The 17,088-nt window shown below is 42.8% G+C and overlaps 1 protein-coding gene across 18 annotated transcripts in view; it reads right to left on the bottom strand.

Moving 5' to 3' along the window:
• LOC102289157 (receptor-type tyrosine-protein phosphatase S) overlaps nt 1–13,823 on the bottom strand; it is a 70,097-nt gene extending 56,274 nt beyond the window's left edge. For 12 of the 18 annotated variants that reach the window (XM_042219998.1, XM_042219999.1, XM_042220001.1 and 9 more), the window contains exons 1-2: nt 13,461–13,823; nt 129–342 (exon numbers count right to left, since the gene is read on the bottom strand). In XM_042219998.1, coding sequence (XP_042075932.1) covers nt 129–273 — 145 coding nt within the window. In that variant the 5' untranslated portion in view covers nt 274–342; nt 13,461–13,823. The remainder of the gene's footprint in view (nt 1–128; nt 343–13,460) is intronic. The other 6 variants (XM_042220007.1, XM_042220008.1, XM_042220009.1 and 3 more) reach the window with 2 other exon arrangements.
• Nucleotides 13,824–17,088: the final 3,265 nt, after the last annotated feature.

The raw sequence follows: 17,088 nt of genomic DNA, 5'->3' as shown, positions 1-17,088 counted from the left end.
AGATAGATAGATAGATAGATAGATAGATAGATAGATAGATAGATAGATAGATAGATAGATAGATAGATAGATAGATAGATAGATAGATAGATAGATAGACAGATAGACAGATAGACAGATAGATGTACCTAGTGCTTCACCCACGCTGCTCAAAGGTCTGGTTAGCAGGATAATCAAAGGCAACAGCAGACACAGGGGAGATAGGCTAATCCACAGCCCCAGGATTGGCCTTCTGGCCTGAGCCAGGACTCCACCAGTCTTGGGCCGAGGCATGGCACCACCGTGGATTGGTTAGAGATGACGGAGATTTGAGTAGGGCTTCACTCAACAGGGATAGGCACTCTGCAGACACAAGAGAAAAAAAAAGAAGGAAGGTCAGGCATATTTCCGTCACCTCTGATTCATCATTCTGCTTTTACAGCAGCATCTGAAATGTCAACGCATCACGGTGGAAGAGGGAAAACATACAATACTTTATACTAATGTAGAAAAAATAATAAAAACACGAAGAAAATTAAAGACATATTCATGCTAATGCAGGATTAGGTCTTTTGATTTAGTCAGAGCACTTCTGACTTGGGATTAACAGCTCAAGCAGGCCAGCTCTGGCTGAACTAATACCAGAACAATAGAGCCACTGCTCAATAACTATGACAAGAAACAGACCGAAATAGTTTCCAGCATACTGCTTCTGTATTAATAAGTCTTCTTTTCTAGTGAGCCGTGAAATGAGCTGCAATGATACAGTTTTAAGTTCTTTTTTTTTCTAAGACGTCCTAATAATTTCATTTTGCTCTGGCCTAATTCCTTCTTAGCGTTCAGTATTTTAGTTTTCTGGTGCCACATAAAAGTGTTAATGCAATAATACATCCAGAGTGTACCACCGTAATGGAAAACACTCAAACAAAGAAGACCGGGGGAGGGGGGGTCAGTAGGAATGCGGCAAAATTCAATAACAGCAAACGTATCAGAAGCTGCTGCTTTAATAGATGTACCCCCTTTTTGTTAATCCCTAGCCTTGGGGGGGATCTCCATCAGCATTTCTTTTTTTTTTTTTTTTTCACTCTCTTTCTTCACACAAACACAAGCGCACATGGGCACACAAATCTGTAAGACTGAACATAATTCAGCTCTGTCTGCTTACAGAGATTTAGACAAGCTGTGCAGAAGCTCCCCGTCTGGGAGTCAATAACTCCTCAGTCCTATCGAGCTCTTCCGACCCCCACCCCTCTCACCCGAAGTGTCAGAACGCAGGTGGGGAGGCCAAATGAGAAAGGAGCCTTTGTTAACCTGTCATAAATCACGCACATACATGTTCTCCTTTCAAGCAGCAGTACGGGATAACATATACGCTCCCAGGGAGACATAATAAGCATTAACAGGTGACAGGGCAGGCTGTGATTGGCACATAAATATGCGCAAACACCCATAAGCACACTTTCACCCTGACATCCGCCGATACGCTGCCAGAAATGGAGGAGCAGCGATCAGGCCGACACTTAGTCGCCTTTCCTAAGCGAAAGCGGCATTTCTGGTGAGTTACATATTCAAAGTCTCCTCCAACCACTTATTGAGCTAATGACCTGCTCATAAACATTACTGTCTGCCAGTTCCTACACTAAAAATAGCTCGACTGAAAACATGGCCGTCTATCTGATAGAGACTCTTCTCGTTGCTCTGCCCTCGCCTTATCTAACGCCGTGTAATAGCCGCTGAATAGAAAAGCTTTCAGCGTCCCCTTTTCAATTGAACAATGTGATAAGAAAAATCAGATCAGAGCTCATTCGAGCACCATTGGTAGCATGTTAAGTAAATTCCCCTCTTACGGAAACTCAATTTGCCAGCGTTAATCTAACCAGGGTTAGCGTTCTGCATGGAGCCACATGGCCACTGAAACATTAGGCACTCCTTGCATGATGCAGCGTCTGCTACCACTGTCCTGTGTGCTGGATTTGCTGTGGCACTAATATCTCTCTGTGACCTCAGTCCAACCCTTTCTATCATTTCGTTTATCCCCTCCTCCCTGTTGTCTTTTCACCTGCTGACAAAAACCCCTCTCTACCTCTACCTTCACTATAGACGCACAGCCTCTAATCCTTAATCTTACTCTCGTCACACTCCTGCATTAGTCTCAGTATTCCAGAAATCTCCTCTTCTCCCATTTCCTTTCATCCGCTTCCGCCCCTCTCCTCCCTGTTTTTCTCTTTTCCTTCCTCGATGCCATCTTCTCTGTGATACCCGATCATTCATCTCCTTTACTCGTTTTTGTTTTTTTTATACGCACTCTAACCCCTGCTTGTATACAAATCCTCTTCCTCCGCCCCAGCTGCCCTGCACCGGCTGCTCCAGCTGTTGTTGGTCCATTGACACAGTTCAAACAAAAGAGCTTAGAGCATCCTACGGCTGTGAAAGTTGAGGGAAGAAGCCAAAACAGATACACAGAAGCCCCAGCAGGAGCAGACCCAGCAGACCAGGCCCATCTAAGCATATCTGAGCTCGTGCTTATGGTAACTAACAATCGTCTTCACCTCTCAGCATACAAACAGTCAACAACCAGGCACGTTGCTCATTGCCGAAGCAGAATTAAAAGGTGCGAGCACAAAAATTCTCATGACTCAGGCCAATAACCCCTCAGAGATACTGCAACTCCCCCCACCCCGATCATCCGAGCTCAGCATCCGGAAAGAGAGAGGACAGCAGGGGTTGTGCTTATTACCTTTTCAGTGTGACAACACAGATGGTCAGCCAGACAGATAGATTGATGGGGATGCGTTTGCTATTTATTGCGGGGAAGCCGATAATGACACCAAAGCTCAGGTGGTGAAACGTACACCGGTTATTGTGCCCCATCAGGCTGATGAAATAACATTGTTTAGGTGGCTTCCAACCTGGCCCTGCTCCGCTGGGGCCCCTCGGAAAGATGACATGTTTTGTTTTCCTCACCTCGTCCTCCCACCCCGCACCTTCCTTCCCTCCACCCTCCTCACTCCCTCCCTTCCCACCGTACCCGCGATGCCTTGCACCACAAGTGGGTTGAGATGGTCTCCCAAGGCCCGTCTCCATGACAACGAGCCACGAGCACTCATGGAAGGACCAGATCTGTTTCCTGCTGCACCACGTTAGCTGTGAGTGAGCACACTTGATAAGGAGGCTCGTGTTGATTCCTTTTACCTTTAATTTGGATCCAGTTCTGGGAGTAAGCATCAAAGGAGTCTTGTAGAGGAGGAATCAGTCCAACTATACATATGTATATACGTAGTCTGGCATTTATAATTACAGGGAACACAACTGAAATAAACAGAAATAAACACATGGCTGTGCACCACTGAGTTATTTTTGGATTTTAATGAGAATGCATGCACTGCAGTTAGCCTTCTCTCACATTTTTATCAGTGATTCTGAAATCATGTACACAAATATGGGCACTTAAACTTTTTCGGCACAAATATAACCATGTCTTGAATTATGCACGTTTTAGTGCCAGCTTGGAGTGGAGGCATTTGGAGTAGAAATCCTGTATCACTAACATACATGGCCAGACTAGAAGCGATATTACTTCATGTTTCTACGACCCTGGACCCTGTAGGCAAACGACACTCGCAAATGCTTGCACACCCACAGGGCCGTGCGCACACAACACGAACGCACACACCTAAACATGGCAGATGGCAAAGCATCATGGGGGAGATTGGCACTCGCTCGCTCACACTTCCCTTCACTTTCTCTCTTAAACACACAGCCCACAGACACACACACGTTTATGAACACACACACGCTCACACGCTGAGGATCAGAAGCACAGGATGAAGTACGGCTTACTGCAGGCATGAGCTACACCGCCCTGGTTACATTTTTAGCAGTGGAAATAAAATATCTGAGGCTCCTCTCTAACAAGAAAAAAAACAGCTGTCACTCAAACACGGAGATGCCCCCCACCCCCTACCCCTCCCTGGAATTTAAATGCATATGTAGACCTGCGTACTCCAACTAAACCTCCATCGGTCTTGCTTAATGCTGCAGGATGCTGAAGCAGGGGCTGCCTCATACAACGCGCATCCAAACAGCGTTATCAGGGGACATTTTGACAAACACCAATAAAATTCCCAACCCGCAGCTACCATTTTCATCACGGGTCTGAGCCTATAAACAAGGCTGCTGCTGGAGTTTCAAATCACACCTCTGAGAGCAAACATGACTCACAGAAATAGCCTAAGAAACATGTAGGCATGGAAGGAAAACCCATATATGTCGCGTGCGCTGCCTTCTTTTCTAATCGTCACGTAGCACATAACCGAGGGGAAACGCGGATCATCAATTCATTGATGAGATTGTGACTTTTCTGTCATCCATTCATTTAAGCCTTATCCCAATTACTGTTATTCTCTATCTTCACTAAGTGACTATTTTGCTTTAAATCATGTCACACTGAGCTGAGTAATTAGGGGGCTTGATGGTTGGTCGGGGAAAAAAGGCAATTTAAAGGCACCACTCTGGTCTCAGTTAAATTGTGACTTGCATTTTTCTTTGACTTAGTTAATAATTACTAAAGTGAAGTATGAATGAAAGCACTAATTGCACACAAAATGATTACTTGTCCAAGAGAGAATAACAGCTTTGCTCATAAAGAAAATAAGATTGGAGGATTAGAGTGGTAGTACTTAGTAGTGGTAGTACCGCAGTACGGTTTACACATTTGCTTAGCAAGTGAAAGCTCCCAGGTTCAATCCTAGGAGAAAACACAAACCTGTTTGGGTTACGTCAGGAAGGGCATCTGGTATTTAAAAAAAAACATCTGCCAAATTAAGCACGGAGCGCTACCTGCTGTGGCGAGCCCGTGTGAAAAAGGGAGCAGCTCAAAGTATCTTGTTGTAAAATTATAAATAACTATCCTTAATTCTGCCAGATCTGACTTACAACATCTCAACAATTTTAAAAAGTACATTTAAAAACAAATCACTGGAAATTATCTGTCGTCTTTTTTTATTTGAAAATTATGCATTTTCATTTTCCTATTTGGATTAGTAGACGGAGAACAGCATACATTATTAATACATGTGTCTTTGTTCATCAGTTCTTCTGTTTGTTTAATTTGTTTCTGGGTCATACTGTGTGACAGGTGAGTGCTGACTTTAATTCCTCATTTGTTTCGACACCTTGATGTAGCTGACGGTTTGCTTTACTTGAATGTTTTAGAGAGATTTCTGTTTGCACAGTTTTGATGTGAACATACACAGGTATTCAGGGGTGGGTTTGGTGTGGGTGCTACTGTGGGTGCTTTCAAATCTTTCTGTCTCCAGCAGGAAGTTTCCTTTTATACCTTATTATAAGCTCTTCAGTAAGAAAAAGCAGCATGGCTTTCTCATCATGATGAAATAAGCTTTTACAGATTAAATACACTTTCTCGGGATGATAACAAAACAAAATTCAAAACTGAATCTACCCACATACTCTCTCAGGCTTTCTCTGGTGGGGAGCGTGAATTTAGCTTTAGGTCACAGTTTAATTAACTGATCACCCACAGCTAAAAAGAGAAGAGCTTTCCTGGACTCTACGCTTTGACTTTCCTCATTTTAGCCAGATTTGCAGCAACGTCCTGGGTGTCTGACCCCTCTTTCTAATCCCAGCATTAAGAGAAGATGCCAGTACAGCCTTTCTCTCTGCACATCAGCACATCAATAAAATTATAGAGCAGCACGAGCATCATGTGACTATTTAAGCATTAAAATCGCTGTTCCCCATTATAAAGAAAAATCTGGACGCGCTTCAGTTTTTCCCCATCAAAACTACGTTTCCGAGCCAAGACGACACACTGATTCGTGATGATGAACAAAGGGAGGGGTGGAGAGGAGAGACAGAAGCGTGACTAACCAAACTAACTTTCACTTTGACCTCAATCGCTGCATACCCGGGACGGACTAAAGCTGCCGTATCCTAACAATGGTGAGGCAAATGTACACCCACGCGTCTTAAAAGGGGCTCCAAGGTCAGACTGACCAACACAACTAGAAAGAGGCATCTCTTTCTGATGGATAAAACAGCCTCAGATAAGCCTAGCAACAGATGGACTAGATCCTGCTAAGCAGGAAATGCCTGTAAAATGCTATAAAAGTGTACACAGGCCTGATTATCTTACGGGAGGTCAGAGGGTTGACACGCATTTACTGGCTAAGGAAGTCCTTGTCGCCTCCTCGCAAGAAGTTAGATTTGATCCTTCTGGTGTCCTTAACATTTCAATGAGAAAAAGATCCTTTCCTAATGTCACACATCTGTTAAACACATTCATTGCACTGGTATTAGATTACATTTAATTAAAAAAATTAAATTACTCTCTGACCTTTATTTTAACAGCTAAGGGTTCTTTAAAACCCTGCCACCTGTTTTCTGAGGTGGTAGTTTTACCCATTAGCTGCTTACACCGAGTTTAAGTATGTTACTGTCTGACAAGGCTCCAAGTCGAATGAGTGATTTTGAAAAAATATGATAGTAATATAATTATGAAGCCAGTACACACAAGGGCCAGATGGATCTGATTCTCGGCTGAACGTTGTGTGTAATCTTTATACTTGTTAAGATTGGTAGGAAAGCCAGGATATTTAAGAGTCAGCCCAGAATCCATAGGCCCTGACAACAGGTCCCATATTCATGATCTATGCATCACGGAACTGTGTGAAAACCTTGCAGCTTCAATTTGACAATTTTTCACGCTTTCAAATAAGTTCAAGGATTATTTGCTCCTCCGTGAGCTCAGTCAATTTTTCAACCCCTTAGGCTCATAAACCTCTTTCAAATCCCTTAGGGTAATGCCAAAATGCATTGTCATCCAGCTAAAACATGGCTCTTTCCTCCCTAAAAAAAAAAAAAAAAGAAAAGAAAAAAAAAATTGACATTTTAGCAGATGCGTTTTCACCTGACAGGTGAAGGTTTTTATCTGACAAAAGCAGAGGAACAGGATGCGCGCGTGTCCACATGCAGACACCTACGCAATGCTCACTCAGCTGAAACGGCAACACTGAGCTCGCAAACACCCAAACATAATTCGTAATTTTCTTTCAGCGACCCAATCCCCCCCTCCGCACCCCCTTGTTTTTTTGCCTCCTCTGTTGCCGCTTCTTCAGAGGCAGCCGATCTTCTGTGCAGCGGCTCATTACGCAGGCTGATGGTTGAGCCCTTGTCAACTCACTGTCCAATTAGCATATCCAAGGCTGGCACAGACTCTTATCCCAGCGGGAGAAAGAACTGTATATACATACTGATGTCCACATAGTTATGCACTTGCATGTACGTCCCTAATTGTTAAACAGCTCTGACATATGAGAAAAGATGCAGAGTGTAAATTGTCCGCTCCTGATTCAGATGTAAGCAGGGGCGATTGCTTCTTTACATAAATCCAAAACACTGGTAATAAATGTGTTTTAGATGAATTATCAAGCCCATCAAGCAAAACACACACACACAAAACACACACTGACAACCAATTAGTGAGCTTCTCCTGCAGCAGGACTGAGGCTCCCTGACAACACAGAGCACCTTCATCTTCCTGGACGTCATTGTCATCGTCCTGACCATCATCATATTTCACTTGTGCTTCATTAATGGGACATGCCACACATTTTTACCTCCACGTTTCAGCTCTTTCTCGAAACCTACACATCAGCTAGGAGACAAAGCCACGCTGTGTGAAGCGGATTTCAGAGCCCGTTAAAAGCCTCGAGAGTAATAACAGCAGCCTTGAGAAAGACAGCGCCTTTCTGATTTACCATTCATACATAACCCAACAACGAGGATGTCATTAATGTAAGCTTCACGGAGAGTCTTCAAACCGATTCATCTTCTTATTGATTTATAAAAATGAAAATCACTGTCTGCAAACACACAGCAGATGGTTTAAAGTCCAACACGCCCCGGGCATAACCTTACAAGTGTTTAAAGGCAGCTTTTGTGCTGCGATTTTGAAGCGACCCTCCTTTTAATATTTGCTCAGGTAAACGATGTGCAACCGCTTCCGCAGGTCCTTATTCATTTCCTGCCGACACATTGTTTGTTTGCCCAAGAAGCCACTCTCTCCAGAGTATTTTCGCTGCCATGGTATTACCTGTCTCCTGTGGTCACATGACACGCCGTCCACTGAGAGCTCATTAACTCACAACTGCAGCACTTTTCTCCAACAACACTGAGATCATCTGTAGAGCATCAGCATTCATTTCACACGCCACACTGTTTGGTATGCAGTTAAGGTCAATGTAAAACATATAAAATAAGGCAAAACACTGAAAACTTGCAATGTTTTTGCCGCATACGCCAGTGAACGAATCCTATTTACGTGCTACACAGGCGCTACTCTTAAAAGGTCTGTCACTAACCAGCCATTGCATGACTTCCTGATGGAGATGAGATTTGTGACGCCAAATGAATTTCTCCTTGAGGGACAATAAAGTTGTGAATAGAATTGAAAAGCGAAGTAATGGGGTAGAAAAACTGCATTTGTCCTCTGCCTCAGAACTGAAATCAGTCGGGGAGTCTGTCTCGGTAAGTGAAGAGATGAAATGCTTGTCAAGGGTAACAGACTTGTGCACGGACGCCTTTCACCAATGACTAGCCATTACTCTCACCCCTGTCAAGCAAACACTTCATCCAAACTGGCATCCTTCAGTGCTGCGGAGACAGAGTAATCATGAAATGCCACAGACAAATGTGGAGGTGCATTCAAGAGCCATGTCAACCAGGCAGGCCCGGCACCTGCACACACATATTAAAGACTGCAGAATGCTCCTGCTGAATCAGGCCTAATCTTCCGGCTTTTAAGTTTCCCCTCTGTGATTTGTGACGATGGAATAGAGCCACAAGTTTCCTGGACATCGTCCCTTTACCATCCTGCATGGTAAAGGTCTTCATAGCAAAGCTGTTTCACTAAAGCAATAAAGATGTTCTTTCAAAGGCAACTGGCATATGGAGGCACGCCAAAACCTTTTCTTTTATTGGACGACTAGCGCTGACAGCAGGGTTTAAATAGGTGGCACAAGCACCGGGCTTATTTGCAGGGAAATTTAAAATCATTAAGTCTGCTGTAATGCGGAATTACTCACATAAAGACTATTTTAAGTTTACTAGCTGCCGGTGAGGTTATAATTAACAGCAGTGCTTGGAGTTGAACACACAAGAACGCAGGGGTAATGTTTGCATTGTGAACCTAGTTTGTTGTTTAGTTTTAAACACAGTGTATCCAAATAAAGCCTTGGGGGGTTGGGACTGCTATTAGCGTTGTGGGTATTTGATCAGCAATCATGCTGCTGAACAGTAGGATTCATCCTCTATGCAACATGAACTAAAGTGTATGAGTTTACATCTAATAGCTATAGACTGACAGTGCTATCCTTAAAGCCACAATCGGCTAAGAAACCTGAGCTAACTTTATCAAATCCAGTCTTCTGCCACACAGCGTGTACCATAATGACATAATGGTACTAAAAAAGGGATTGCAGTATATGACAGCTATACAGATGCAATTTTTCTGCCTCCATGAGCATTCGCATTGGCTTTATTACACCAATTAAACCAAAGCCATATGATTTTATGCTTTACAAGACCTCCAATCAGAATGATTTTGGCATCACTTCATCCAAAATTAACTGATGGAAACCTACACTTTCTTCAAAGAGAAGGGTTTTTTGTTTGCTTGTTTTACTCCACGAGTTGAAAATACCTCAGAGAGCAGCCAAGTGCTGCTGTGGAGGAGCATGGATTATTCTGTCAAACATTTAATGACATCTAACTGGACGCTTCAAAACAAATGGTATCCCCTCTTTCACCAAGTCCTGATTAGTCAGTTTGTCTCCTGCTTTATCAGCCCTCTTGTCAGTCAACCTTATCCTCCTAATGACTCCTGTCAGTCAGGGATGTAACTGTCAACCCGTGTCAATGGCTGCACGTCGTCCTCCCGTGACTTGATAACGAGCTGTGCACATCAAAGCATTTGGCCATTTTCAGCGCAAATGTTTGCACGCGCCTCATCTTGAAATGCGCCGAAATTTCAACAGGAGAAACTTCTGCAACGCCCGATGATAAGAACGAGTTAGCTGTTCGGAAGGAGAACAGGGCTGACCCAGGGGAGAGCGAGGTGGCGGCGGCAGCAAAACCTCGTTTGCATAGGGGAGGAAGACGGGAGGGGGGAGGGCTGAAAATGAAGGTGAAGATCTCTTCAGATGTGGCAGTTGTGATGAAAAGAGAAGCAAATGACTGAAGACAAGAGGTGGAGAAGAGAGGTAGTGGAGCAGCGTGCATTATTCATCCCTGCTGACACATCAGAATCTCTGATTCATCTGGAGAAGGGCATCAGTCAAGTCAAAACCTATCTCTGAGCCTTCACTCATGTGTACGCACGGGAACACAGACCCATGAAGAAAACACACACACACACACATAACCGCAAGTGACCCTTGTGGTCGAAGAAAGATCATAATGGGTCTTGTTTAAGAGACGCATCTTTACATAACTAGATTACAGTGCAGGTTTCAACTGTTAAAGCAGCTACCTAATACTTTTTTGTGTACTTTAATTATTTGTACACATCATCAATTTTAAAGTAGGGCAGCTGTGGCTCAGGAGGTACAGCAGGTCATGTACTGACTGGAAGGTTGGTGGTTTAATCCCTGGGTGCTCCAGTCTGCAAGATGCTGTTTGAAGTGTGAATGCTACATAAAAAAAGGTCCTGATGTATAAAGAGCTCTGAATGTTTGACTCGAGTAGAAAAGCACTATATAAGAACCAGTCCATTACACAATAAGCATGTCTCGACGCACTCTTGGAGCCAGTTTTGAACTTTTATCATTAGATGTGGTGATGAAGCCATAAAGTGGTCATTTAGTATGTGATTGTTGATAATTGTGTGTGTGTTTCTTTGCAACTAATGTCGTCATATGAATAATCTGATGGCTGGACGATTACCAAAATGAACATATAAAATACCACAGAATATACTTCCTACATGCTATAGAAAGGCTCAGCCACCTCATTTAACCATTTATGAATTAGATTAGCTCAGAAATATTAATTCGACCACCAGAATTTTGAAAAGCATTAATGCTATGCTACGATGATATGATAATAAGGAAAGCTGGTTTAATGCCCAGCCATACTAAAGATAAGGGTTAGATTTGGATATAAAACAATATAGTTTTAGTGTGCATCCTGATAGTCCCTAATTCAAGTTTCATTCCAGTTATTAGGTCAAAAAATAGATGTTTTGATTTTTAAAGGGTATTGTTTTGAGTAATGCGGTGCCTCCAACCACATTACACAGGCGTATCGGCTTCATTCTGCATGCTGTATATGAATTGCTTTCAGGAGCATATAAATAAACAGAGGCAAAGCAGACAAAAGCTCACTGTTTGGAAGGCTTTGAAAAGGTCAATTAATATCTATTCCTAGACAACAACAAGTTGTTTTTTTCCCCCTTCTTGTAATACAGGTGGCTACGCTCCCAGCATCAAAGTCGCACGCCTTTATGTTCTCCTTCCTTCCTTCCTTCCTGGTAATGGAGGGTAGGCACAGAGCCTGGCAAAATCCAAAGATGGGCATAGCATGTAACACAGGGGAAGAACGTAAGAGAGCAGAGCAGTTAGGGTGACGCTGCAGCGAGAATGTGGGATTGAGACTTCAATGAAGCCTTTGACTTGGAAACCAAAGCTGCTCCAGTGGGAGCACACGTCACCCGGCATATTAAAGTCTGGATGGATCTTACAGTGGTATCTGTTCAGAGGGAGCAGAAAACCATTGAGGCCCATGGTTGAACCCTGTGAAATGCTATTTAAAGAGTACATGCCATCACTGATTTCATAAGCTACCGCTCCTAACAGCGCGTAGATGAATACCTATGGGGCCAAGAATCTCTTGACTCTTGGAAGAGAAAATCTGATCTATTTCCAGCACACAGAGGTAATCAACCAGTTCAGTTATTCTGCTTCCACCATAATGACTTCCTTGTCATAACGATGCAAATATACACATTGCTTGCCATCTTATGAAGGTGCATAGTGTAGCCTTCTGTTAAACACAGAGTGGAGCTGAAAAGACGAGGGGGAAAAAATCGGGAGGGGATCTGCTAAAGAGAGGAATCCATGCATAAAAACGACTGATTAAAATAATTAGGGATGTGGAAATGGTCTGGAACAATAACCAGCAAACACAAGGTGCCCCAGGGAACATTTCCCATCTGTGTGTGAGGAGGAAGACCTCCCTCAAATTCACCACGACAGCGTGATTTTCTAGTTTACAGAGGCCACACAACGGAAACCCAGAAAAACTAAACAGGCCCTTGAAGTTTACATGATTAAATCCCAAACGGGCAATAGCCCTCGGAAAATGTGTCAGGATGAATCGACGTATCATTAAATTACATTCTGCCTGCACGCGTGACTGGCTGTGTTAACAGTCAAAACCTTGTGTTTATAATTATAGACATCTGAGGGGTCTATGGACTAGAAACACTGCCTATATGTGCAGATGGGCTTGTTTTAAGTAATGTTGGAGAGTAGCAGATGCAGCAGCAGCAGAACCACTCTATTGTCTAGGAACCAGTCCTGCTAAATAAGTCCATCCGCTTTGCCACCTGGTGCCTTCCATACCATAAATGATTCACAAATATTGGTATAATAGCCTGTATGGATTCATAATGTGTCTGCGAGGGCCCCTTTGAGTATGCTGACATAATGACATTATCATAGTGTTATATTTACTTTGGCGTGGCATCAGTGAAATTTAGACACAATAGAAACAGAACTAAGAGTTTTCTTCCTTTTTTCTTTCTTTTAAAAAATATCCTTGGCAGATATACAAGATGCCTGTGTTACATAGATTTGATCATAAAGATGAGCTCTTTCTTGTCTGAGTCTACTGTTTATATTTTTCTTTCTTTTTCTTTTCTTTTCTTCTTCTTTTTTTAATAGTCTTTAAAAAAAACCGGACTCAACATAGACTCGTCGCGCCTGGAGAGCGCTTTAAAGGGCCATCAAAATAAAAGCCACTTTTAATGACAGTTGATGAGGAACAAAGGCTTTGCCAGTCTGCCCGGGTCCCTCATGCTGCCCAGCCAACAATAAGGAGGAGGGGGTGATGAAGAGGGACGCGCACTCACAGCGTTGTTGCCAACCAGCCTGATCTGCACAACCTCGTTTTTTTGTGTGTTTTTTTTTTTTTTTTTTTTTTTTTTTTTTTTTACCCAAACGCTTGAAACAAAATCTGAAGTGATGCTGCAGCTGCTGAGTAAAAGAGAAACACCACAAAGAAACACCCCGGGAAAGACTGAGCGGTGAAATTCCATCCGGGCTGGGATCTACTCTTACCGCTTTAGTTTCCAAAAGGCTATTCGACAAGTAAAAATGTAACCAGCCTGGGTGGGGTGCACGACTGCAAACATTAACTGTTAAAATAAATATACATATGTATAAATGGATGGTGCGGGTTACCTCGGTAGGAAGTGCTCCGTCTTCCTTACTGTCTGGTAGATTCATGTGGGTGGATTTGCAGCTGGAAGCTTCCTTAGAAACAGCAAGGATAAATGTAATCCAGTGGCAGCTCCACTCAGATGAAGGTCTTCCTTTGTGGAGGGTGCATGCACACATCGCCGGCGTTTCCCCCCCACACACACCGTCCTGGCTGTCCACCGACCTCTCGGAGCGCAGCGGGTCACGGCTGCTCCTCAGCCCTTTTGTCGGGAGAGCATTGCTGATCGGGCGGCCTCAGATACTGCTGGTTGATGTCATTGATACTCCCTGCCTTCTTCCTTAATGCCCTCCTCCTTCCCTCTCCTCGCCTACCCCTCCCAGCTCTCTCTCTCTCTCTCTCTCTCTCTCTCTCTCTCTCTCTTTCATGCACACACCGGAGCACTCCCCCCACCCCTCCCTCTTACACATGACGTGATGCAGGCAAGATCTCCAATAGCAACCGTATCCCCCATCACCTCTATTACCCCCATTACTTCCCCACTTCAACCCCCACCTCCTCCAGCTCTCTCTGGTATCGCTGACTGGTGCAAAAGAGGCAGCAGCTGTGGCAGGTTGGTCTTGTGTATTAGTGACTGATTTATTTATTTATTTATTTATTTATTTATTTATTTATTTGCCCCCACTTTGCTCCCCAAGGAGCTAAAATGAAGAGAAGCACCCTAGACCTCTTAGATTCCCATAACATAGCATCTAATTATAGCTGCTGGCAGGAATAAAGAGTGAGAGGCTCATAACGGCTCCCACTGAGCAGAACTCCCACACTAAATTACAGCTGGACTCTAAAATATTGTAGGGAAATACAAGTCCTGGTGAGATGTTATGGAAATGCATTAATAATTCCACAGGAGGTAAATAACGCAGTAGCATCTGAGGACAACAGATGGAAGGAGTTTAAAAGTATTATTTATTGTTCTGGAGACAGACTCAGTAGCAAGTTTATAGGTTCACTTGCCTAAAATGAACAACTATTAAAGCCAACAACAGTGCAACAAATCCACGTTCATCAAGGTTATGGTCAGCTTTCATTTAAGCTGCTGATTTAGTTTTACCTTTACTTTAGGGTTACATCACTGGCTGAGCATCAGTATCAACCAATATTAATGAGAAGGAGTGTTCTGGTAGCAGCGGCTGATGTTTATCTCTTGATGCATACGTATACATCATATATACCAGTACTGATATTCTTGGCTATTTTAGGCTGGAGTTAGCAGTAGTCTATTATAAATGAGCTGTTCCTTATAATTTATTCAGTCCTGTTATATTAACAAAGGTGGATTCATTGATCATTTATATCAGTGGGGTCAAATGTGTGCACTTTTATCATTGGTTTTCTTAATCTACAGTACATATATATCAAAAATGGTTTTCAGGGGATTTAATCAATATCACAGTAGCAAAGGGTCGGTAAAAATATATGGAAGTGACTGCCGAACAGGTTAATGTAAGAAATGAATCAAATGAAATATAATTATCAGGATAAATGCCTGCAGTTAAACAATGTGTGTGTGTAATGTAACCAATTTGGTGTATTAGCTTATCTTCGTTTCTGGCGTTGCCCACAAATTTGATTTAAAATATCAATAAAAAAAAGAAAAAGAAAAACAGGGCAACAAAGCACTATTCTTTAACCTGAAGCAAATTGAAATAGTTCAACATAGGACTTTGTTATATCTAGTTTAATGATCTGGTGCTATTTGGGTCACGCAGCATGACAAAAGCAACAGCCACAAGGGCAGATCGTGAGGTGTTGGAGTGTGGTGCTGGACGTTGGCATGGCACCTGAGGATGTCACGAAGGAGGTTTTATATTAACCTTTCTGCTGACCCCCATAGAAAACCCTGCAAAAAGACTCAGCGCCTCCCATCTACCAAGATTTCTTTTCCTCTTTACCTAAAAATGCACATTTAGTGCTTACATTTTCTTTTCTCTTTTTCAAATAAATGCCATCCTCAACAGCTCATTCTGTTTCTCTATCGGTACAAAGACTTCTTTGTCAGAGTCAGACTCTCTGCTGAAAGAGACACAAAGAAAAAGAAAATCAACCCACCACCACCATTTCTGCCTGAGAGCTACATTTCTGAGCATTTCACATGATCTTAAAGGAACAAAAGACTTCTTGTCTGATTGATTTTCTTTGTTGCTAGTGACATCTAGTGGGAAGTTACTATTATATGATGTTACATTTACTTGAGGATGGAAATATGAACAAAGAAAATTCATGACTCCAGGTTTAGGTATGTCAGTATTTCTATGCCAAGTCTCTTCAGTTTGCAGAAGATAAGTTCCTAAAAGGAAGCCGAGCTTTGGGATTTCCTTTTTTTTTGCCTTTAAGTACCAAAAATACACTTTCTTCTTCTATTTATCCCAATATTACCACTTGTAAATATCTTATATGAAGAAGGGCTACTTCCACAGTTATTATCTAACACAATAAGTTAATGACCATTTTTCCCTTTAACAGAGGGGTCAGGTCAGCCATGGGAGACCATGTGGATTACGTCAGTGTTCACAGTTTCTTATTTCATGACTGTTATGCAGGGTGGACGCTACATTTACCACCTGGTGTTTCTCGACTAGCTGCCACCACACTGCCCGATTTAACGTAGTTAGGTTAAGCTTTTATCGATGGATAGCTAATATTGTGTCTGTTACTATAAGAATAATGCCGTCTCTGTTGTCCGTGCGCCGTCTCTGCCAGTCACCCTGTGACCTGCCTGTCTGACTGTATAGCATTACAGTATTCCCATTTTCAGAGTGGAAGCTAGGGCAAAAGATCCCTAAAATTAGCAGGGTAAGTGGCCTGTCTCTAGCACTACCCTGCAGCAGTGACGTTAATTGCACTCTATTTATATTTTAAGAGTGCAGGACTCTGAAAGATCAAGTTTCTGTTATGCTTTATTTCAGGGTGTTGGAGTTTATGTGAGCTGTGGAAAGCCTGCGTAATGAGAGCTCGCAGATTTTGTTTTTGATATGTGTGCACTCCAAGATAATGTCACTTCCAGTGTCCAAATTAGATCATTTCATGGACCTGGCTGTCACAATGGCATGGTAAGGCTGTTATGTCCTGCTGCTATCACAATGCAAACGCTGCTGCCATGTGAGCAACAGCGCTCAGACTGAATAATTAAAATCAAGACATCGAAAACTGGGATTCATTTCCAGCTTTCCAGCCTAAGTCAAGAACAACTCTCATTCACATTTTTGCACACAGACAAGAGCCACAGGAACGCTGAGCCGACATACAGGGATTCTGTTGTGACACTGAATTTTATTCAGGCATCTCCAACACACTTTTAATCTTGAGTTATCGCAAATCTGCTGGGAAAGACAAAGGCAGCGACAGTTTAGAGCCTGAATGTAAGGTGTTTAGGATCTTCCAGAGCCTCTTCAGTGTGTATTTCAACTTTTTAGTGGTGCTTAACACAGACTGACAAATAAAATATTGCTGAAAACACAAGAAAAACAACTAAATATAAGACTGAGATGCAGGAATGGCCAAAGAGCCATCTGTTCCTTTTTGTTTTCTGTGAACTGCATCTGACGTTAAAGGGAAAATTCACTGCAAGGCAAAAACCAACACATGATCCTC

The sequence above is a fragment of the Haplochromis burtoni genome, unplaced genomic scaffold (genome assembly GCF_018398535.1).
Source record: "Haplochromis burtoni strain Fernald_Lab_line unplaced genomic scaffold, NCSU_Asbu1 Contig_41, whole genome shotgun sequence".
Classification (NCBI taxonomy): Eukaryota; Metazoa; Chordata; class Actinopteri; order Cichliformes; family Cichlidae; genus Haplochromis; species Haplochromis burtoni.
The sequence above is the reverse complement of the archived record's forward strand: the minus strand, read 5'-3'. Positions and strand labels throughout refer to the sequence as shown.